This window comes from Gymnoscopelus braueri (assembly GCF_963280865.1).
Source record: "Gymnoscopelus braueri genome assembly, chromosome: 16".
In the NCBI taxonomy this organism is placed as follows: Eukaryota; Metazoa; Chordata; class Actinopteri; order Myctophiformes; family Myctophidae; genus Gymnoscopelus; species Gymnoscopelus braueri.
The window spans coordinates 14,311,633-14,335,437 of NC_137616.1; the positions used below are offsets into that span (position 1 = coordinate 14,311,633).

Here is a 23,805-nt window from a genome sequence, read left to right on the forward strand (position 1 = left end):
TTGAAAATAGCAGATCTACAAGCTCACAATGCTTGTAGATTGGCTATTTTCAAATGGCCAAAATGTATATAGTGCTGTTAATGTATGTTTTGTAATGTCAAAATCTTTACTTATATTAATAGCCACAGCAACGACCTCGTTACGATGTTGTTGTATGACAACAAAGTAACTATTAACTAACTAAGTTTTCAAATAATTGTAGTGGAGTAAAAGTATAATATTTGCCTCTGAGATGCAGTGGAGTAGAAGTAAAAGTACGGAAAATTGGAAATTCTCCAGTCAAGTAAAAATACTTCAAAATTGTTCTTAAGTACAGTACTTGGAGTAAATGTACTTAGTTACTTTCCACCACTGGGCATTATGCCTGCATAAGTGCATGTATATGCACATGTGTGCGTGTGTGTGTGTGTGCGCGCATGCACATGCGTGTGCATGTGTATTGTGTATGTTATCAGACAGGCAGATCTCCATGATCAGGGCCACTCTGTTGTAAATCAATGCAGTGAATAGGCCGCTGTCCAAACAGAGAGCCTCCCTTAATCTGTGTTCCTTCATTCCCTCTGCTGGGACCAGACAACCCCAGCTAACCAAGTACATTTACTCAAGTACTGTACTTGAGTACGGCTATTGAAGTATTTTTTTAGCTTGTAGATCTGCTATTTTCAAAAGATTTGTATGCATTTTATACATTTGAAAACGTGTCAAATGGAGACATTCTGCATAATGAGTACTTTCTACTTTTGGTACTTTAAGTACATTTGGATACCAATACTTTTGTACTTTTACTCAAGTAAATTTTGTATTCCGGACTTTTACTTAAGTAAATAATGTGAGTACTTTTTCCACCACGAAGTACAATACAGGACACTGCTGGGTTAGTACACACCAGAGTGTTAACCACTTTCAACCTGCTGTTCCTGTTTTGGGCAAGTCATTATAGACAGACACAACTGTTACTATCTATCTATTACTATTTGAAAACAGCGAATGGCTGATCTGTAGATCAGGCATTTTCACAGTGCGATACCATTGTACAAAAAAGTATAAAATAGGACATACATGGGCAACTGGCGGCCCGCTTTAATTACTGCAGTCTATATTAGTAGCTTAATGACTAGTATTAAAATTCAATTGTCTTTTGTATGTCCAATGTATTTGTATTTAAGTTCATAAAGTTAACAAGTATAACTAAATACATTTGAAGATAAATAAAAATGTTACTTTTCAGGATTCCAATTTAAAAATAGCAAAGATAGCAGATCTACAAGCGCGTCGCACTGCGACGCGTTTTGAGCTTGTATATCGGCTATTTTTGCTTCTTTTGTGTGACATAATGTAGAATGGCCCGACAGTATATGCAATGTGGCCCTCTGGAGTGAGTGTGGAAATATAGTGGCCCTCTCCATCATCAAAGTTGCCCACCCCTGAAATAGGACAATGATCACTGTATAAGAGACATAATATGTAAGATGTAGATGGTAATGTAATCTAATTAAATCAACATGAGTTCCACAGCCATACAGTACGACCTGCAAGTCAAGCAAATGAGGTTACTGTACATACAGACTTAGTACCTTGTTCCTGTGCTATGCTTCCAGTGGTGTGAAATCACAAGCAGAAGGGATTACCCACCATTTGAAGGCCATTTAAAAATGCTTCCTCTTTCCGTCCGTCCGAATGCCTTGAGGGAATTTTATGACATTTCGCACAAACTTCTACTTGGACTCAAGGATGGAACCAGGGGTAGTAGAAGTAGGTGGTCAAAGGTCAAGGTCGCTGTGACACTCACTAAACACGTCATCCATCAAATGACATTCAAAATCTTCATTCACTACTAATGCTATAATATAAATAACTTACTCATATTATGAGTCTGGACAGACACGGCAACTGGTTGGCTGAGGCATACAACCGCAATGACATATTTCTAGTTCATAATTCTTCCATGTCTTCTGTCTCTGCCTCCCCCAGGCTAAACTACACTTGGTAACAGAGGACCACGGCACTGTCGCTGAAACCTTGGAAATGGCCAAGGGCCTCGTCTCCGACACACTGAGGACAGTGGCTGAGGTGGACGCCATGGTGCAGGTGAGACTACATTACTTTGTCGTGCAATGGCAAAAAAAGAAAATGCTACTACAGTATTTGTGTTTTAACCAAATGAACCCTTTTTATCGCTATGGTTCAATGTGGTTAATGGTCACAGGGCATGTGAAGGGTTTACATTTCCCATCAGAAAGAATTAGATCATTCAAAGCCATTAAATGATATACAGTAGAGCAGTGGTTCTCAAACTTTTTCATGTCAAGGACCCCCAAAAAGATATGTATTTGGTCGCGGACCCCCATCTCAAAGTATTTTTTTCCAGGGACCCCCAGAAGCAAAGATTTGAGTTACAAATGTTCGCTTTAAAAATATATATATTCAAAAGGTTTGCACAAATTTTCATGATTTAAAAAAAATAGCTGATCTACAAGCTCATAGCGCGGCACTCTGTGCTGCGCTATGAGCTTGTAGATCTGCTATTTTTGAATAGCCAAAGTATAAAAAGTTAAAGTGGTTAAAGTTATTGTGATGCTATATTAACACATTTTGCTGGGGACCCCCTGGAACCGCCCCAAGGACCCCTGGGGGGTCCCCGGACCCCACTTTGAGAACCAATACAGTAGAGTGTACAAATGTAAATAAATAGACCTGTAACACTGAGGACTTGACTGTGCATGTACTTCCGTATCAACACAAATATGCTTTTAAAAATTGTTTCCTGAGTTTCTCTGCTCAGACAGGTAAAACTCTCTGGCTTTTGTGGGGCTGTTCCGGACTGTCTGACAAATGACAAAATGACTGGTGGCACATGATGGCTTAATGTGCTTGGGTCACACAGGTTGACGTTTTGTCTCCGGAGGCTTGAAAAAGTTATAAGAGTCCCTCCCTCTATCTTGACGTTTGGGCTTTTATTTATGGCTCGGTGCATGAGGCCGTGTGCAGCCAGCGTAATCTAATGGACTGTGATATGGATCGCAATATCCTAGCACTCGCATTGAATTTATTCATGAAATGCGATGCAGAGATTGAGCCGGTGTCAAATTCTGAAGAAGGCCAATTTAATTTGGGAGCAATTTGTGGATTAAGGGGCGGTCGAATAAAGCAGCGTTCTCCAATGGCTCCACCTTTTTAGTCAAGTGGCTCTCTATCGAGTTAGTCTGCAGGGAAATACAATCAACCTGAGGTAACGTTGTTAGCGCTCGCGTGCGTGCGTGCGTGCGTGCGTGCATGCGTGCGTGAGTGAGTGTGTGCGCGTTAGTGTTTTGTGCGTCTGCCTGTGTGTGTTTATGCACATCTTGTACCTATATCTTTCCCAGGAAACAAATACAGTAAATATGGTTATTGTACATAAAGCTTGAGTATCATAAAGCAGTGGATCTCAAAGTGGGGCCCGGGTACCCCCAGGGGTCCTTGAGGGGGGTCCAGGGGGTCCCCATCAAAATTGGTTAATATAGAATAAAAATATTATAATTTAACCTTTTTAAACCTTTTCAATCAAGTTCACAACGTGTCGCATTGCAACACGCTTTGTGCTTGTAGATCAGCTTTTTTTTTTTTTTCTTAATAAAATTAACAAATACACAATCGAATATGTTCAGATGGGGCTCCGTGGCCAAATACATTAATTTAGCGGTCCTTGACATGAAAACGTTTGCCCTTGTGTTTGTGTGTGTGCACTTGGTTGTGTGTCTGTGCCTGTATACGCTCACACACACACATGAATCTGTGCAGAATGTGTCGGGGTACCACGCTGCGATCGATGGCGCCGAAGGGCAGCTGAAGAAGAAGACGGAGCGTCTGTCCATGGCAGACAGAGACCTGGTCCAGAGCGCTGACGACCACGCTGATGACCTGGAGAGACAGGCCGATGAGCTAGAGGAGTAAGAGAGAGAGCCAGTACTAATCACCACACATGAATTAACTATGAGTTAAGGGCATTAAGCTGACACTCTTACTCAAGAGGGATTTGCAATTCATGCAACGCAAGAAAAAGAAACATCTGTATTCGTAAATCCCATTCCCATATCATTACAAGTAAGCAGTGGTGTAAAGTAACTAAGTACATTTACTCAAGTACTGTACTTAATTACAATGAGGAATTTTGACTTTACTGGAGTATTTCCCATTTTCAATACTTTTACTTCTACTCCACTACATCTCAGAGGCAAATATTGTACTTTTACTCCACTACAATTAATTGAAAACTTTAGTTACTTTTCAGATATAAATGATGATATTATGAAACCAATTTAGCGCTGTTTTATACCTAGGCTATTTGAAAATAGCCGATCTACAAGCTCACAACGCGTCGCATCGCGACGCGTTGTGAGCTTGTAGATCTGCTATTTTCAAACATTTTTGTACTTTTACTTTTGGTACCTTAAGTACATTTTGATACTTTTTTACTTTTACTCGAGTACATTTTAAATTCTGGACTTTTACTTGTAACAGCGTACTTCTATATTGCATTATTGGTACTTTTACCTAAGTAAAGAATTTGAGTACTTTTTCCACCACTGCAAGTAAGCTTACTAAATATTACATGGAAGGGACAGAGGGAAAGCTAGTGGAAAGGACAGAGCAATTCAGCCAAGATGGCTACCACAGAATAAAAATGTTCAGCTTCACAATGTGGCTGTGTAACTGATTCAAACCTATTTCTAAAACAGCTTCTGCAGTATGTTCCTATGACATTGGCTTAATGCACTAATAATTTATCATATGACAGTGGCTATCATACATTGTATGTATGTGAACATTGTATGTGAACTGGAATGTTCGTCTGTTTTATGTTCCGTATATAAATATTCCTGGAGCTGCTGTATATCGTCATGTCTGTTGTGCCCCCAGGGATTTGAAGCGCAGCGACGCCAATGGGTTCGTCCAGAGGGCCATAAGTGCCGCCAACGTCTACAACAACATTGTGAAATACATCGACGACGCCAACATCACTTCACTGACCACCCTGGATGCGTCCCAAAGAGCTGCGGATGTACGTTCAATTACATGAATAAACATGCATCCAGTCAATACTACTGTATACAGTATGTACGTAAACTAGAACTGTATACACTATATAGTGTCTCTTCACGTGGGAAGCGCCTTTCAGAAAACTTTACCGTATAAAAGTGTTAATCTAACTCTCAGATTTAAATGAGACTATTTTACTTTCTACTGACGGAGAATTAGATTGATTGATACTGGATTTTAATCAATCAAAATGTTTATTTTGTGCCTTTTACATAACTGTTTTTGTTTGATTCCTTCTGTGTTGTATCTATAGGCTACTGCAGGGATCAAGACGCAGCTTGGATTCCTGCTGACGCTGAGCGACAATTCTTTTAAGGAGTCTGTCACGCTACGCTCCGAACAACTTGGTACTCAGCATTTCACTCGTTCGATTTTTGTAATTAAATTGATAAATCGTGATATTATCAAACATAAATATCAAACATACTGCTGTATGACAGTCTAAATTTCCCAAAAGTAAATGCGTGTATTTAATTCAGTGTGGCCAGAAGCAGGGTTGAAACATATAACCACCCATGATAAAAATGAATGACCAGAAGAGGCATATCAAAATTAAAGCCTTGGATTCCCCCCATCCCTCCAGCTAAATGGAACCCTTATGATTTCCATTCATGGTGTATCTGGTTTCCATTGACAGAGGTAGAACGTGAAGTGGCCGACAAGCTGAAGTATATCGAGGAGACCCAGGAGACCATGGATCAAAACAGCAGGAAACTCGCAGAGGTTGTCCAGGACATCAGTGGCATTCAGGCGGGTAAGATAACTCACAGTATTTTACTCCTGGTTTATTGTACAAATGAGAAGTATCCTATGGGAAAAGGTAGTATAGTGAGATGATAGTGGAAAAATCTAGAGAGAAAGAAAGAAAGAAAGAAACCTAATTCAAAGACCATCATTCATTCCTCTTCGTGACTTTGCAGACAGAACGTCAAAGCGGCTGGAGGACACGGAGGGGATCGCAGGGAGAACGCTGAACCGCTCTGTGGAGGTTCTCCAAACGATCACTCCCATCAGCACCAAGGTGGAGGAGTGGGCCAACAACATGAAGAACAACGAGTACTCCACGTCGGCGTATGAAAGTGCCGTCATCTCTGCTGGGGAAGCAGGTAAACTGAACCTCATACAAAGGCCTTAGGATAATTTCAAGTTCTGTGCTGTGTCTTAATGGGTTAAGCTATGAGCAAAAGACGGTGGCTATTAATTTGGGGTTTGGGGTTTGAGCCATGTTTGGCATTCGAGTCTGCCAGTCCTAACAAAGGAGTTAATAGATACTGCCTGAGAGGTTCTGCACAGGGAAAAATATGTCCCCTCTGCATCCTTCTCACAGTCTTGTAAAGCATCACTTTAAGTGGAGTTTCCTATCTGTTAACGTGGTTCACAGTGGATAAACTGAACACAATGATGCCTGAACTGCTGGACAAGCTGAAGGTGGTGGAGGAGAAGAAACCAGTCAACAATGTGACCACCAACATCATGAGGATAAGGGAGCTCATAGCGCAGGCTAGGAGCGTAGCCAAGAAGGTCAGTATCGTCTACTTTCACCTGGAATGGAGCAGTTGAACAGTGGGGATTTGTTCATTAGGGCGAAAGAGAGATACATGATTCCACCACAGTGTTGCACAGTGGTGGAAAAAGTACTCGCATTAAAAACTCGTAAAAGTCTGGAATTCAAAACTTACTTGAGTAAAAGTACAAAAGAATTGGCATCAAAATCTACTTAAAGTACCAAAAGTAGAAAGTACTCATTACGCATGTACAATTTCACAAGTTTTCAAATGTATAAAAATCTATTGAAAATAACAGCAAAGCTGTGTCTGTTTTTGCATAGCCACACAACCTGCTGAAAGTCTATTGTCCAATCAGCACCACACTTTGTATACACACTGTTAGTAGGCCACAGAAGTAGCTCCACACATTTTTTAACAAGGTATAAAAGACTATTATTCTTTTATATCTTTTGAAATATGTAACTTTCATCATTTCATAATGGATGTCAAAGTGACTCTGTTTGCACTGAAACCTTGCCCAAATTTGGAGTCATGCAGTGCATGCGTCATAGAGGATTGATGTCACAGGCTGGTCCACGTTGGAGCCAAGTCCAAGATCCATACTGGAGTATGTGGATCCTGAGATCCACATCATTTCCTAGTTGTGATTTCTTTGTGGCGTTCATGTCATCATAATGTCACCCTGCAGGTGCAAGTGTCCATGAAGTTCAATGGTCACTCCTCGGTGGAGGTGCATCCTCATGCCAACCTGGAGGAACTGAAGACGGTGACGTCCATCAGCTTGTTCATCAGAGTGGACCCTGATTTCATCGAGGACCGCTTCATCTTCTACCTGGGAGACAGAAATGTGAGATATTGTGTCTTTTTTTTAAGGAATACTAACTGTTGGGGAAAACATGTTGTCATTTGAAAGCATAGATACAGTACACAGCAAGCTGTGTTCCAGTAACCAGAAGCTATTCATTTACAGCCTGTTCACAGCAGTGACAACAAAATATATTATGTCCAAACTAGACATTTACATTTAGGCTGAACTAGAGATGCATGTGACGGGTGTCAATGTGCAGAGGACCAGCATAATTAGAGGAAGGGTCAATCCCGGGTGGTCCAAGCGAGAATCTCCCGTTGTTATTTTTTTGGTACCCTATTCCTAAATCCTTGTACGTTACTAGTTGTTTACTTTGCAAACTTGGAACCAGAGGACAAGGGCAAAGATAAAAACGGCAAAGAACAGAACAGGAGATGAATAGTTTGTTATGATCATCTGAGTAAGAGGAGAACAAAACAAAAAAACCTTTGAAAGCACACTGTTGCCTTTTTCAAGGGGTCTCCAAGAGACGCCTGTAACAATAGTGTGTGTGCGTGTGCGTGCGTGTGCGTGCGTGCGTGTGTGTGTGTGTGTGTGTGTGTGTGTGTGTGTGTTTGTATTACTATACTTGTGAGGACCAAACGTTCTCACAAGTACGGTAGAATTTGAGAAATAGACATTGTGAGGACCATTTTCCTGGTCCTCGCGAGAAAAATTGTTGTTTTATGGTTGAAATAATGTTTAGAGATACGTTTGCAATTAGAAAAAGGTTCAGGATTAGGATTAGAAATTTAGAGGTTAGGTTTAGGGGTCGGGTTGTCGATTTTTCCTATTCTATACTTAGTTGTGCGGCGATGGCACACGCCGTAAAATAGCCGATCTACAAGCTCACAACGTGTCGCAGCGCGACACGTTGTGAGCTTGTAGATCTGCTATTTTTCGGCTTCAGACTTGCTGTTAAAAATGCCCCAAGAAAAATCATAAATCAATTATAAAGTCGGCTTCCTAAAATGTTGACGTCCTCACAAGTATAGTGATACAAAAGTGTGTGTGTGTGTGTGTGTGCCCGCGCACACACACAACATCAAAGATCGGGAGCATTTGCATAAATACCATTAGATCGCCACCCACCAGGGCACAGAGAGAGAGAGAGAAGGGCTTCACACTAACGGGCCTCTCTGTTCTGTTTATAACGCCTTGATTTATACATGGCCGTGCGTCGGTGTCGCATATCGGAAATGGCAGATCTACACGTGCACATATGCGTTGCCGCACAGCGCTTTGTGAGCTGGTAGATCTGCTATTTCCATGCGCAACCAAGTATAACTCAGGCTTGATGGTACTACTTCACCATGGTGATCTCACAGCCACTGTCATGTATGCAGCAGCTCTTGTTCACAGCTACTGAGCCCTTAGTAATCACTCCCAGCATGACCGCTCCATGCAGTCACACATGACGGATGTGTGTGTTTTTAAATAGGCATAAAAATATGATGTCAATGTCCTGCAGAAATATCATTATACTGTATTTATGTTGTGTGTAATTGATAGTGTCTCTTAATTAGGGTTGGGACATATTTGATATAATTATATACAACACTGTGACCCAGATTAGATATCATATGGGATTAATTGGTAAATTTAAACAGAACGAGGTACAGTAAGACATTAAGGCTAAAAGGATAACACAAAAATAAATCCTGGAGACTTGTTTCCATTGTGGTCCTATGTATTCAATTCATCGACATAGCATAAAAGTATGAGAAATAGAGAAAAACATACTCAAGAAAATAATTCAAACGTTCAATTTGAGTGCTGTAGTGCTGTAAGGGCACTGAATATATTGCTGTGGTATGATTATGCAGATATATAGTTAAATACATTTATATATCGTCTCTGTCGGGTGGAAACGTCATATGTCCAAAACTTACTTTTCAGGATTCAAATTAAAGAATGGCAAAAAAGTAGCAGATCTACAAGCTCAAAACACGTTGCTTCGCACTGTGTTTCGAGCTTGTGGATCTGTTACTTTTGATACTTTTGTGTGACCAGGGCCGGCCGCTGCTATAAGCAATGTAAGCGGTCGCTTAGGGCCACAACCACTAGGGGGCCACATTATTGTCTCCGCCAGGCCAAAAGGTCCGTCCGTCCGTCCGTGTGTCCGTCCGTGTGTCCGTCCGTGTGTCCGTCCGTGTGTCCTGTCTGTGTGTTAGCAGCTAATCTCTGGCACCGTTGGCCCGGTCGCTCCGAAACTGTGCACACACACTCCCTGGATGCCAATTCAGAACCTCTGCCCCAATTTTTTCACATGGGCCTGTTATAGCGCCACCAGGAGGCCGATTTGTGCAAAACCCTTTTTTTTAACATTACTCCTACAGATTTTATCCAAACGTCATGCAAATCGGTACACAGTATCTCTATAGTCATGTGATCAACACAAATCTGTCCGATTTCCCATATTCCATCCTCATTGCCTATGGTTGGCTTCCAAAGTTTGCAGGATTGGTCCGTTTTGAACAAACAGCCTCAAACTATGCACGCAGCTTGTTTTATTTTTACTTTCATATTGTAATTATGTCATGTATCTCCTATCCAACAACTAGCGTTATTATTTTAGTATGCAAAAATTACAATGATTTTATAATGGGGGTGTTTGGGGGGGCCCCCCCCAAAAATCTTGCTTAGGGCCACGAAAATCCTAGGGCCGGCCCTGTGTGTGACGCTGTAGTGTGATCAAGTAGGGGCGTTACTTTACGAAAAAACACAAGAAAGTTAGAATATGGAGATTAGAGGTTTTCTGCCCGACAACAACCACAATGTTCTACATACTAGTGTTATTACCACATATATGTGCTGTGTCTTCCTACAGGGCAGGAAGGACTACATGGGCCTGGCCATCAAGAACGACAACCTGGTGTTCATGTACAACCTGGGCAGTGAAGACGTGGAGATCCCGCTGAGTTCAAAGCCTGTCAGCCAGTGGCCTCAAGTCTTCAACTACATCAAAGTAGAGAGGTACTAGACACCAGAGTTGATTTTGACAGCGAATTTTGATTTTGTTTTAGTCATAGTCTTTTAAATAAAATTCCATTTAGTTTTAGTCATATTTTAGTCATCTGAAAGGTTTTAGTTTTTGTCTAGTTTTAGTCGACTAAATATCATAAGATTATAGTCGACTAAATCTACAGTTGATTTAGTCGACTAAAATGTATGTTGGCGGTGCCTTGATGGCGTCATGATGGCTGATTTTACACTTGGTTGCATGCTGAAAATAGCCGATCTACAAGCTCAAAACGCGTTGTAAACTTGTGGATCTGCTATTTTCAGAGCGCATGCACACAAGCGCAACCAAACATAAAATGACTTGTCTTTTAGTTCTACTGGATCTCTTCTCCACTCGTCCCTCCCTAACATTTTAGTCTAGTTTTTATTTGTTGACGAAATTGTCAGTATATTTAGTCTTAGTTTCAGTCATCGTAGCTTAGTTTTCATTTAGTTTTTGTCAGTGAAAAAACACGACGACGAACATTTTTCCTCACAGTTTTAGTCCACAAAATCAACACTGCTACACTCAAGTTACTTAGAGAACCAAAGTCATGGCTGTAACGCAAAGTGTTGTTGCAGCCCGTTGCAGCGATCATGATGTCGTGTGTTTTGTTTCTTCATGCTCCTTTGTGTTCCCCGGTTGCCAGGTTGGGCAGACATGGAAAGGTCTTCCTCACCGTGCCCAGTGCGCAGTCCACAGACGAGCAGAAGTTCATCCAGAAAGGGGAAGCTCCGGGCACGGACGCACTGTTTGACATCGACCCCAAAGATCTGGTCTTCTTTGTGGGTGGCGTTCCGGATGATGTCAAGGTATATACCGCTACTGAGTTTAGTGTCAAAAATGCTCTTGAAGATTGTCTTTTAATCATGTCAACCGATTTAAAGGAGTGGTTCACCAAAAATATTACTTATTTTCTATCAATTACACACCCCATGAAGTCTTGAATTCCTTTGAGATTTTTTTAGTTTTTGTCACATTCCTAAGCCAATAATTTGATGATGATTTGAGGAGACTCAAATGCAGGTCAATTGAGTCTCCTACCGGAGACTCTGCCGGTCATCAACTTATTGGCTTAGAAATGCGACAAAAACGAAATCGCCATGAATTCAAGGCTTCATATGGGGTGTGTAATTGACAGAAAATAAGTCATTTTTGGGTGAACTACTCCTTTAAGATTGAGTCAAGTTTGTCGGTCATGTTGCTGCAGTGACCTGTGTGTTTAGTTGATATTTCTGCAAATTGTGTTCTGCACAATCAACTGATCCGTAACCACTTAAACCCTATATACTTCATTGACCGGGGTCCCCCAGGGGTCTATACTTGGTCCTTTTTCCCCTATACACCAAATCTCTTTGGTAATAACGGCAGATACACAAGCTCACGACACGCTCCGTTGCGGCGCGTTGTGAGCTTGTACAGTACATCTGGTATTTTTGCTAACTGTTTGCCTATACCTATAATAGGGATGCTAGGGTTCATGTGGTTAAATTAAAATGCTGATTATGTATTCCTTTCAGCTGCCGCCTCCTCTCAGTCTCGCTCCTTTCGTGGGGTGCATCGAGATGGCCTCCATCAACAACGACGTCATCAGCCTGTATAACTTCAAAGAGACCCACAAGGTTGACGTGGTCACATCACCACCGTGTCCCAGGTATCCCTACTGTGGCTGTTCTAGCATTCTTTAAGTTCAGAGGTTCACGTTTATTTTCTATCTAATTGTACTGTATGTTGTTTTAGTTGGGGAAAGGATAACCCTACTGTAGTTTTGTTTTTATTAGGATTCTTTTTACTATGAATAATACAGTATATGCCACATAATATATTGTTGGGCGGAAACCTTGGATGTCCAAAAAACGTTATTTTTTTAGTACTTTTTAAAAGAAATTGTGTTGCTATGCAATGCATTGTGAGCTTGTAGATCTGCTATTTTCACTACTTTTGTGCAACACTCTTGTATGATGAAATAGGGCATTAATTTACGAAAAACATAAAAAGTCAAAAGCATGGATATATAATGTCCCCCCCTCCCCCCCGACAGTAACGATAACACTGTAGAGTTTGAGGAATGCTCAAATTTAACTGAATAACCTGTTGTTTTTCATTTTGCTCTCAGATACAAGTTGGCTTTCTCTCAGAGTCGTATCGTCAGCTACCTGTTTGATGGAACAGGCTATGCACTCATTAATAACATTGAGAGGAGGGGCAAGTTTGGCGTCGTGACCAGATTTGACATTGCTGTACGAACGGTAGCAAACAACGGCGTGCTACTGCTCATGGTCAATGGGGTACGTTTAAACACAGAGGTTATTAACCTATTAAGACCTGAGGCCGATTCTCCAAAATGTCGTCTAAATCAGTTTTTTTTTAAAACCTATGTTTCTATATCAGTGGTTCTTAAACTTTTTCATGTCAAGGACCCCCAAACCCCCCGATATGCATTTGGCCACGGACCCCCATCTCAAAATATTTTGTTCCAGGGACCACCCAGAAGCAAAGATTTGAGTTACACATTTTTGCTTTAAAAATATATATTCAAAGATTTGCAAAAAAATACACGATTTTTCAAAAATAGCAGATCTACAAGCTCATAGGGCAGCACTCGGTGCCGCGCTATGAGCTTGTATATCTGCTATTCTTGAATAGCCAAAGAAATCTAAAATGACAGAGATGCGTTCCTGGTCTTAATGGGTTAATCCCAAATTTACATTTTTGTTGTTCCGAAACTATGTCAAACCTGTTTCAAAACTTTTTAGAAACTATGAACGCACATGTTTTTTTGCATTTGTACTTACTATAAATGTTTGACGATGTAACATGTACGTATCTCTATTGTTTATTTAGACTCGATTGAAGGAATAGAGCTAACAATATATTTTTTTAACCTTTTCTTTCTCAGGATAAATTCTTCCTATTGGAATTAAAGAACGGCTACCTGCGCCTCATGTACGACTTTGGCTTCAGCAACGGGCCGAATCTCATGGAGAACAACATACCCAAACTGAAGATTAACGACGCACGTTACCATGAGGTACAGTATGGCGCCCTCTCCTCACCACAAGCCAGTGGTGTAAAGTAACTAAGTACATTTACTCAAGTACTGTACTTAAGTACAATTTTTAGGTATTTTTACTTTACTGGAGTGTTTCCGGTTTTCAGTACTTTTACTTCTGCTCCACTACATCTCAGAGGAAAATATTGTACTTTTACTCCACTAGAATTTTTTGAAAGCTTTAGTTACTAGTTACTTTGTAGATTTTGATTATTATTACAAAACATACATTAACCATTTCAGTCCTATATACATTTCGTCCATTTGAAAATAGCAGATCTACAAGCTCACAATGTGTCGCGATGCGACGCATTGTGAGCTTGCAGATCTACTATTTTCAAAAGATGTTATACATTTGAAAATGTGTGAAATGGGACATTCTGCACAACGAGTACTTTTACTTTTGGTACTTTATGTACATTTTGATGCCAATACTTTTGTACTTTTACTACTAGTAGTAAATGTTTTATTCCGGACTTTTACTTGTACATTTGAGTACTTTTTCCACCACTGCCACAAGCCAGAAGCAAACAATCACAAAAGAGAGTAAGAAACAATACTGTTATAACAATCTGCACTGGTGCCATTTAATTTCCACAGGTGTCAGTGATCTACCATCAGTCAAAGAAGGTGATCCTGCTGGTGGACAAGAGTCACGTTAAGTCCATGGAGAATCCAAAGACCACGCTGCCTTTCTCAGACCTTTACATCGGAGGAGCACCTTCACAGATCCTCCTTTCCAGGTGAGCTGCCGTTTCACCAAAGCAATGTGTACCAGAAAAATTACTACTATTACTATTGATACATTTATTCAAATGTATTCAATCAAGTGTTGCACCCCGAATGCCAACGCTCTAAGAACTGAAGGTCCGGTAAGTGGCTTTGGTTGAGAGTCCACTTCAGGATATACTGACATGTTATTTTCACCTCCACAGGCCTGAGCTGTCCTCTGTGGTGGGCCTGAAAGGCTGCGTCAAAGGCTTCCAGTTCCAGAAGAAAGACTTTAACCTTCTGGAGGAGCCCGGCACCATTGGTATCAGCAACGGATGCCCCGAGGAGTCCTTTGTAAGTACAGCGTCACTTACCACATACTGGTTATGATGGTGCACCTTGCGTATCGTTGCTGTCTGGCAGAAACCTTGTATCTCCATGTTAATATTTCAACTTTTTATGTCTACAAGCTCACTGTAGATCGGCTATTTTCACTATTTTATTTCATTTTTCAAAATAAAAATTGTACCGTCTTAGACATACAAGTTTTCCACCCGACAGCAACGATATTTATCTAGGATTTTTTCCAAGTAAAGTGTGGAGAGTAGCACACACAGACACAGACACACACACACACACACACGCACACACACGTGCTAAACCCAGTACCTCTCATCTTCAAGTGAGAAAAAATGATTGGATGTCGGTGCTTCAGCAGCTGGTACCTGCTAGCCAATCAATAATCCCCATTGTGGGCTCACTGAAGCGTTAAGCTGTCAGGTGTGTCGGCGGTGTGATGTGACGATGAGAGAGAGTGAGATGTGTGTTTTGATCGCCAACAGATGTCCCGTAAAGCCTACTTCACTGGAGAGGGCTATCTGGGCTCAACGGCCAAGATCTCACCCTTCGATTCCTTTGAGGGCGGACTCAACTTCAGAACGCTGCAACCGTCTGGACAGCTGTTCTACCACAGAGAGGGGGTAAACACATCTCTGTGCCTTATACGCATTGTCAAAAGTTGAACAAAATAACCACGGTTAACCAGTTCTTTAAAAAAAATTATCAATAAGTCGAATTGTATGAGAGACCACCGAACCTATATATCTCATGCTAATGACAGACCTTAAATACTGGATATTGGATATTTGGATGTCATTTGCAATATGATTGAATATCATAGACAAGATTCTCAGAGCATGTTAATTGGGTTCTAATTGGGTTCCTATTTATCGGTATCAGAATGAAAAGTATTTTTTCCAAATTGTAAAGAAAAAATACCATGACATTTATTTAGCATAATATTTTTATGCAATACAGTCATGTAATCTCACCTGTATGAACGTCCCATTGCAGACTGATGAGTTCAGCATTTCCCTGGAGAACGGAGCCGTGGTGCTGAACACCAAAGGGACCAAAGTCAAATCCACCAAGAGGCAGTACGGCGATGGAAGGACTCACTTCATAGTGGCATCAGTGAACGACCAGAAGTAAAGCTCCTTCTGATGGACAAAACCCTCAACCCCTCGTACTTTAAAACACTGGTTCTCAAAATGAAGTCCGCGGAACCCCCAGGGGTCCTTGAGGGGGTTCCAGGGGGGGTCCCTAGCTAAATGAGGAACAGTTTAAACGCTTAATAAGCCCTATTTTATCTTTCGGCTATTTGAAAATAGCCGATCTACAAGCTCACAATGCATCTCAATGCTACACATTGTGTAGCTTGTAGATCGGTTATTTTCAAAAAATGTTCTCTCACCGGGGTCCCTGCCATAAGATCTTTTCAAATGGGGGTCAGCAGCGAAATAAGTATCAGTTTGGGGGTCCTTGACATGAAAATGTTTGAGAATCACTGCTTTAAAATTTGAGATTCTGTATTTAAACATGTATAATTTCAATAGATAGATAGATAGATAGATAGATCTAACCACTTTGAACAAGTGTCTGACTGAGTGCTGACCTGTCTATCCCAGGTATGAGCTGATAGTGGACGACAAAGACAAACAGGAGAAGAAACGTCCATCGTCTGCCCCACAGTCCTCATCAGGTGCCTCTGTGAAGACCTTCTACTTGGGAGGGGCTCCGAGCAGCACGGTCAAGAACTTCACCGGCTGCATCAGCTATGCCTACATCAACAGGTATACCCACAGAGTGCATATCGTTGCTGTCCGGCAGAAACCAGCTATAACTCCATTTTTACGCTTTTGCATTTTTTCCCCCCATAAATCAGGGCCATTGAACACCCTTTACGTCTGTGTGTTGGTAAAAAAAAGAAAATTGAACCAATGAAAAGCATTTAAAAGCGCTTCTGACAAAAGCAGGTAACTCCATTGGATCCTCAAACTTTCTGCTAAACCAGCTAACTCCACCGGAGTTAGCTGGTTTTGCTGAATCCAGGCTCCACCCCCTTTTGACCTCTAACCTCATTGTGAGCTTGGAGGTCCATTCAGCTGTTCTTATCAATGATGAACAAAACCTCCTAACTCCACATTTGTTTTAATTTCCTGAAAAACGAACATTTTGGAGTTAGCTGGTTTCTGCCGGACAGCAGAGATATATATATATATATATACATACAGTATCAATAATACTCAATACTCAATTTAGTCTCCTACTCAAGTAAAAGTATCAATACTGCAATAGAAATACCCTGTTACGTAAAAGTAACAAAGCAAAAGTCCTGTATTAAAAATGTACTATCAAAATATACTTAAAGTACCAAAAGTAAACATGAATTCAAGACTTCATGGGCTGTGTAATAGATTTTTTTTTTTTTTTTGGGGTGAACTACTCCTTGGCCTTATGTGATTGATCATCTAGGATAGATATATGTGAGATGGGGCATTTGTTATGGCCACCGTCCATGAAAATATATACAGAATATATCTTGGGGAAGAGTTTATTTACTAGACGGTGGAATTATGAAGCCATGTATGACATTGTGTCAGTGCATCTGTTTCATGTCTCTGAGAGAGAGAGAGAGAGAGAGAGAGAGAGAGAGAGAGAGAGAGAGAGAGAGAGAGAGAGAGAGAGAGAGAGAGAGACTCAAATAAATCTTGAACTTAAGAGTTATAGAACATGATGTTTGTTGCCATGGAAACACAGTTTCTTTGTTGTGTTGAGTCTGTCTATTTTCTGTCTTCCACACCCCCTCTCTCTACCGCTCTCTCTCTCTCTCTCTCTCCCTAACTCCCCCTTCCCTCTCTCTCTCTCTCCCTCCATCTCCCTCTCTCCCTCTCTCTCTCCCTCCCTCTCTCTCCCTCTCTCTCTCCCTCTCACTCTCTCCCTCCCTCTCCCTCTATGTCTCTCGTCCAGACAGGATAGGGACATTGAGCCTGAGGACTTCCAGCGCTACACAGAGAGCGTGGGAGCCTCTCTCCAGGACTGTCCTGTGGAGGGACCGCCCGCTGCCCTGATTCATTCCAGGGTCTCCGGACCCAAGCAGACCCAGTCCAGGAAGGTATGAATGAAGTATGGGTGCAACCAGTGGTGGAAAAAGTACTCAAATGTGTTACTTAAAGTGAAAGTATCAATACTGCAATGTAGAAGTACTCTGTTACAAGTAAAAGTCCGGAATTCAAAATGTACTTGAGTAAAAGTACAAAAGTATTGGTATCAAAATGTACTTAAAGTACCAAAAGTAAAATTACTAAAATGTTTGAAAATAGCAGATCTACAAGCTCAGTGAGCTTGTAGATCGGCTATTTTCAAATAGCCTAGGTATAAAATAGGGCTAAAGTGGTTAATGTATGTTTTATAATGTAATAATTTATATCTGCAAAGTAACTAGTAACTAAAGTTTTCCAAAAAAAATGTAGTGGAGTAAAAGTACAATATTTGCCTCAGAGATGTAGTGGAATAGAAGTAAAAGTATTGTAAATTGTAAATACTCCACTAAAGTAAAAAAAAATACCTCAACATTTGACTTAAGTACAGTACTTTAGTAAATGTACTTAGCTACTTCACACCACTGCATTTCAGTCATTCGTCCCAAATCACTAAATATCAAACCTACTATACATTAGAATGCTTTACTATCTGCTTCCTCACTATATAAGGTGGGCAGAGACAAGTTCAGCATCCCGCTCGGCCTCATGGGACTGAGGAGCGACGGCCAGGACCCGTCCGAGCCCGAGGCGACGCCCTGCTACTTGTCCCCGAGGCCCCGAGCCGCCCGCCTAGCCCACCGCTACGGCGGCGTGGGCCACAGCAGACAGGAGTACGCCGACCTCCCACAGTCTCTCTCTGAGAGGTGAGTGTGACTGTGAACGGGGACGAAGCGCAACTTTGGAATCACCTTAACCCATATAAGACCGGGAACGCATCTGTGTCATTTTTGTTTCTTCTTTGGGCTATTCAAAAATAGCAGATATACAAGTTCATAGCGCGGCGCGCTATGAACTTGTAGATCTGCTATTTGTTTAAAGAAATCGTGAAAATGTGTGCAAATCTTTGAATATATATTAAACCTAACATTTGGGTCCCTGGAACAAAACATTTGGAGATGGGGGTCCGCAGCCAAATACATATATAAATACATTAAAATGTTTTCTAAATCCTAACAGTATGTTGCTATATAAGTGGTGCTCCAACTTTTCCATGTCAAGGACCCCCAAAATGATATGTATTTGGCCACGGACGGCCCCATCTCAAAATATTTTGTTCCAGGGACCCCCTGAAGCAAAGATTTGAGTTGAAAATGTTCGCTTAGAAAAATACATGTATTCAAAGATTTGCACATATTTTCAAGATTTTCCAAAAAATAGCAGATTTACAAGCTCATAGTGCGGCACTCGGTGCCGCGCTATGAGCTTGTATATCTGCTATTTTTGAATAGCCAAAGTATAAAATAATGGTCAAAGTGGTTACACAGATGCGTCTTAATGGGCTAAAGGTCAAGTCTGTTTAAAAACTCACACATGTAAAATGCACCTCACCTCCCCTTCAAAGAGTTTTGTCGGTGCCTTTTGCGCACGGCTAAGTTAAATCCTCCTCCTCATCATTGTCCCCAGGTCCCACTTCTCCCTGTCTCTGAAGACCCAGTCGTCGTTCGGTCTCATCTTTTATGTATCAGACGAGCAGGAGGACAACTTCATGGCTGTGTTCCTGGCTCACGGGAAGCTGCTGTACACCTTCAACGTGGCTGATCAGAGAGTCAAGATCAAGAGCCACGAGAAATACAATGACGGAACGTGGCACAATGTAAGCCGTTTGACTTATCCTGTTTGAGCAAAAGGCACCTTGCACTAGATAGAAGTTACAGGGTTTGTAGATGTTTTTCCAAAGTCAAGATTGAGAGCATTTCTAACAACTTTGAAGGAATAGTTCACCTCCATAATAACTTTTCTCTATCGATTAGTCACCCTGTGGAGACTTGAATTCATGGATATATTTTAGTTTTTGTCGCATTCCTGAGCCAATAATTTGATAATTCGGTTGGAGACACAAAGACTCTCCTTTGTGTCTCCTACCGGAATCGCTGCCTACCGTTCCGCCGGTCATCAAATTATTGGCTTAGGAATGCATCAAAAACAAAAAAACTTCCATGAATTCAAGTCTCCATGGGGTGACTAATCGATTGATTTTTTTTGGGTGAACTATCCCTTTAAGGCAGGGGTCTTCAACAGGGGGTCCTCAGAGTTACTACAGGGGGTCCGCCAAATATTTGTGTGATAATATATATTTTTTTACCTTAACCACTTAACCCTAGCATCCTTTTTCTGAGGAGAACTTTAGCCAAAGATAGCAGATCTACAAGCTCACAACGCAGCGCGATTGAATTTTATTTTTGGCAAAGAGGTATAGGTGTAGAGGGAAAAAAGAGCAGACCACGAAAACAAAACAAGTTTAATCTGAAACAATTTTATACAATATGGGGGTACCTGCTTCATCTCTATCTCAGCTAAGGGGTCCTTAGGCTGAAAACGTTGAAGACCCCTGCTTTAAGGTTTAAGGACACCTTTAAAGGTATCATGACATTCATTTTCACTTTTTTTATTTTCAATGTTTTATTTGGGGTTTTATGACCTCAATTACACCCCAAAAAACTGAACTTAGAACATTCAGTGGATTTTCTGTGGTCTGGGGTTTTCTGAATAATTAGGCTGAAAAGTAATCTGAGCTTGGCCCTTCGACAGTGAGGTCACAGTCGATTAATCCCGCCCACTCTCCTCCTCGCCCCTCCCCTCCCCTATCCTTTCCTTTGGGGGGGGCGGAGCAGAGGCGATGATTGACAGGCAAAATCCCTCACCAGCGACACCCGCAGGCAAAGATTTATTTTTTCATTGCAGTTGAAAAGGCTTTAGAAATGTGAGAGAAAAACACCTGCCATGGATCACTGGAATGGAATTTTCACTTAAAACTTTTTGTACACTTTTGAAGGACCAGGACAAAGACTTTGAATGTGGTGTAAAAGTGAATGTCATTAAACCTTTAAGGACTACGTCACCGTTTCAACACAGTAAAATCATCAGTGTTACTTTAACTCAGAGGATGTAAATGTAACATTTGTATATTCTCTGAGTTACAAATGGATAAATGAACACAGGAGTGATTTCCCAATCACGTTCAATCCAAAAAATCACACTTTCAACACATTTCCGCATTCATACAGTGACAAACCTCATCTCTCCTCTCTCTCTGCTTCAGGTTATTTTCATCCGCGACGGAAACATGGGTCGATTAATAATTGATGGGCTCACAGTGCTGGAAGACAAAGCCCAGGGCAGCAACCTCTCCTGGCACGTCACCGGGCCGCTCTACGTAGGTGGCGTTCCCCCAGGGAGAGCCCAGAAGAACATTCAGGTATAGGCCTCACGTGCACGGGAACAGTGGGGACCGATGCTATACGGCAAAACTGGGCGGAATGCATGGGGCAATACTTTAACCTGGATCGCATCTGTGTGCTATTTTTGAAAAAACGTGAAAATTCGTGTCAGAATCTTGGATTATATATATTTTTTAAAGCGAACATTTGTAAAATATTTAGTTCCAGGAACCCCCAGAAGCAAAGATTTGAGTTACAAATGTCGGCCAAAAACAAATGAAAGAAATTCAAATATTTGCACAACTTTTCATGATTTAAAAAAAATAGCAGATCTACAAGCTCATAGCGCGGCACTCGGTGCCGCGCTATGAGCTTGTATATCTGCTATTTTTGAATAGCCAAATAAATCTAAAAATGACCCACAGATGCGTTCCCGGTCTTAAAGAGTTAAGGGCGGTGTAAGTGATATGTTTTTGTTTTAAAAAAAAAGATTTGTTGAAAGGTTAAAGCTCTATATTCCGACGGTAAACACTGATATAGAGTGTTTGTTCAGTAAAAGGTGTTTCTCCGTCTCTCCATCTCTTTAATAAACAGAAAGTAAACTTTTATTCTGGGATACCAATTATATCCAATCAGGAGAGAGAACCCTTCAAAGAGCATTCTATCTGCTTCAATTTTAGTGTCTGGTGCTCATGTTTTTGTTTCGTCACTTCATCAATTTCTGTATCCTGTATCCAGTTCTCTCCCTGGATTGGATAAAATTGCTTTACTGTGTGTACCTGTACCAAACTCTATAGCAAATGGTTGTTATTGGAATATAGCGCTATTTAACACTTATTTTACACCGCCTTTAACTGCAGCCAACAAAACCAACAGGGATGAATGGAAAAAACATTCACAGTGTAGCAAGAAACATTCAGAGACAGTAAAAATTCTTCTTTGAATTTACAACCCACTGGTCTTTTCTGGTGCATTATATATGGCCATACTGGGACGTACTACTAGCTCTGATCTAGCACAGACCACTGGGCTTTAGATGATGTTCCCACAAGAAAGCAGGCAAGCAGGAAACCACCCGCCCCGCAACACTTTGAACTCAGCAAGACGCCATTCTGTGTTATTAATGTATCTCTTCCTGCCGTTTTTCACCGTCGGTATTGTACACCGCGTATCCGTACCATGCCGTTAATGCATAATACACTTCCGCTGTGCTCTCTCTCTCTCTCTCTCTCTCTCTCTCTCTCTCTCTCTCCCCTGCAGAGAAACTCTGCCTATAGCTTCACCGGCTGTGTGAAGAACCTGCAGCTCGACGGCCAGTGGCTGTCCTCGGCGGCTCAGAGGTTCGGCGTCACGCCGTGCTTTGAAGGACTCTCTGAGCCGGGCACCTTCTTCTCCGAGGAAGGCGGATACGTCGTCCTGGGTAACCAACGTTTGACCTGACCTTTTTCTTCTGCTCCGTTAGATGCAGTACTTCTCAAGACGTTTGAATTTCAAGGACCTGGGAGTCCCTATAGACCCCACTTTGAGAAAAGAAACTCTATAACATGATACAGCAGGGAGCGAAATGTAAAAGTTGTAATCTAGTGTGCGACATGATTACAGTAGATTTGAATCCAGGATGTGACTGCCATTACAGCAAGTAGCCTACACTAATTCAAGAATCAAGAGAACCAATAGGGGCTTATGTGTCGCTCACTCATACAGGCACAAGCAGCGAAATGTTGGTGGGACATGTTCTGCAAAGGCTGTGCTATATACACAACAATAATAATACTGGAAGTAATAAAATAAAAAGGTAGATTCAAGTTAAAATAGTACAGTTAATTGTTTTCAAAACATGCAATCCTGTTTACTTCACCAGCTAAGTCCTGTTTTATACTTCATCGTATGACGGAGTCAAGCAGCTTAAAATAGAGATATTTTCACTCTGAGACCAGGCCTGTCCACATTTTGTGTATGAAAGAACTTGTGCGACGTGTGAGGCACTGACTTTGTGCAATTCTCTACCCACAGTCACTTGATTCATTCAATTCTCTACCCACAACACAACACGTATTCACTGTGGTGAGGCCCCCAACCATTGTTAAGATTCGTAACTTTGAACACATTATGTTTAGATTTCCTTTTCAAAAACTAAGCTGAGACTCACTCAGTTAGGACGGACCAATAGCCTATACCAGTAGTTTTCAAACTTTTTCATATCAAGGACCCCAAAATCATATGTATTTGGCTGCGGACCCCCATCTCAAAGGGACCTCCAGAAGCAAAGATTTGAGTACATTCTTTTTACTTTAAAATATATATATTCATAAGATTTGCAAAAATCCTCACGATTAAAAAAAAAAAATGCAGATCTACAAGCTCATAGCGCGGCACTCGGTGCCGCGCTATGAGTATATCTGCTATTTTTGAAGAGCCAAAGTACAAAATACGGTTAGAGTGGTTAAAATGATTGTGACGCTATATTAACAAATTTAGCTGGGGACCCCCCTGGCCCTGGTACCCCCCCAAGGACCCCTGAGACCCCACTTTGAGAACCAATGGCCTATGTACTGTAAGACACCCCCAGTGCAGCTGTGTGACTCTGTTGGCAGGGGAAGTAAGGGGCTGTAAGTGAGGGGTGCGAAAAAAGTTGAAGGCCTCAAGGTCTCTCTGTGAGCCTGTCAGGCTGCAGCTGTTGCGCCGAGCGATTTCACACCCAACACTGCCCGTCAGCTCAGGTTTTTACACGTGCACGTATAGTGCAGAGAAATATGGACCACTGAGAGAGAAGGAAATAAAAAGGTGAGGCCCAGACAAAGGGAAACGGACACACTCAGAAAAATGACTCCATCCTCACTCTGTTTC

The 23,805-nt window shown here is 41.4% G+C and overlaps 1 protein-coding gene across 1 annotated transcript in view; it reads left to right on the top strand.

Moving 5' to 3' along the window:
* Positions 1-23,805, top strand: part of lama4 (laminin, alpha 4) — a 50,512-nt gene that overhangs the window by 23,742 nt on the left and 2,965 nt on the right. The window contains exons 14-36 of the mRNA XM_080453133.1: positions 1,972-2,088; positions 3,778-3,926; positions 4,897-5,038; positions 5,330-5,423; positions 5,714-5,830; positions 5,997-6,182; positions 6,458-6,597; positions 7,273-7,431; positions 10,262-10,407; positions 11,085-11,247; positions 11,956-12,089; positions 12,552-12,723; positions 13,335-13,466; positions 14,088-14,230; positions 14,423-14,552; positions 15,041-15,178; positions 15,552-15,685; positions 16,166-16,330; positions 17,508-17,652; positions 18,251-18,444; positions 19,205-19,394; positions 20,841-20,996; positions 22,219-22,378. Of these exons, the coding sequence (XP_080309259.1) occupies positions 1,972-2,088; positions 3,778-3,926; positions 4,897-5,038; positions 5,330-5,423; positions 5,714-5,830; positions 5,997-6,182; positions 6,458-6,597; positions 7,273-7,431; positions 10,262-10,407; positions 11,085-11,247; positions 11,956-12,089; positions 12,552-12,723; positions 13,335-13,466; positions 14,088-14,230; positions 14,423-14,552; positions 15,041-15,178; positions 15,552-15,685; positions 16,166-16,330; positions 17,508-17,652; positions 18,251-18,444; positions 19,205-19,394; positions 20,841-20,996; positions 22,219-22,378 (3,406 nt within the window). The remainder of the gene's footprint in view (positions 1-1,971; positions 2,089-3,777; positions 3,927-4,896; positions 5,039-5,329; positions 5,424-5,713; positions 5,831-5,996; positions 6,183-6,457; positions 6,598-7,272; positions 7,432-10,261; positions 10,408-11,084; positions 11,248-11,955; positions 12,090-12,551; positions 12,724-13,334; positions 13,467-14,087; positions 14,231-14,422; positions 14,553-15,040; positions 15,179-15,551; positions 15,686-16,165; positions 16,331-17,507; positions 17,653-18,250; positions 18,445-19,204; positions 19,395-20,840; positions 20,997-22,218; positions 22,379-23,805) is intronic.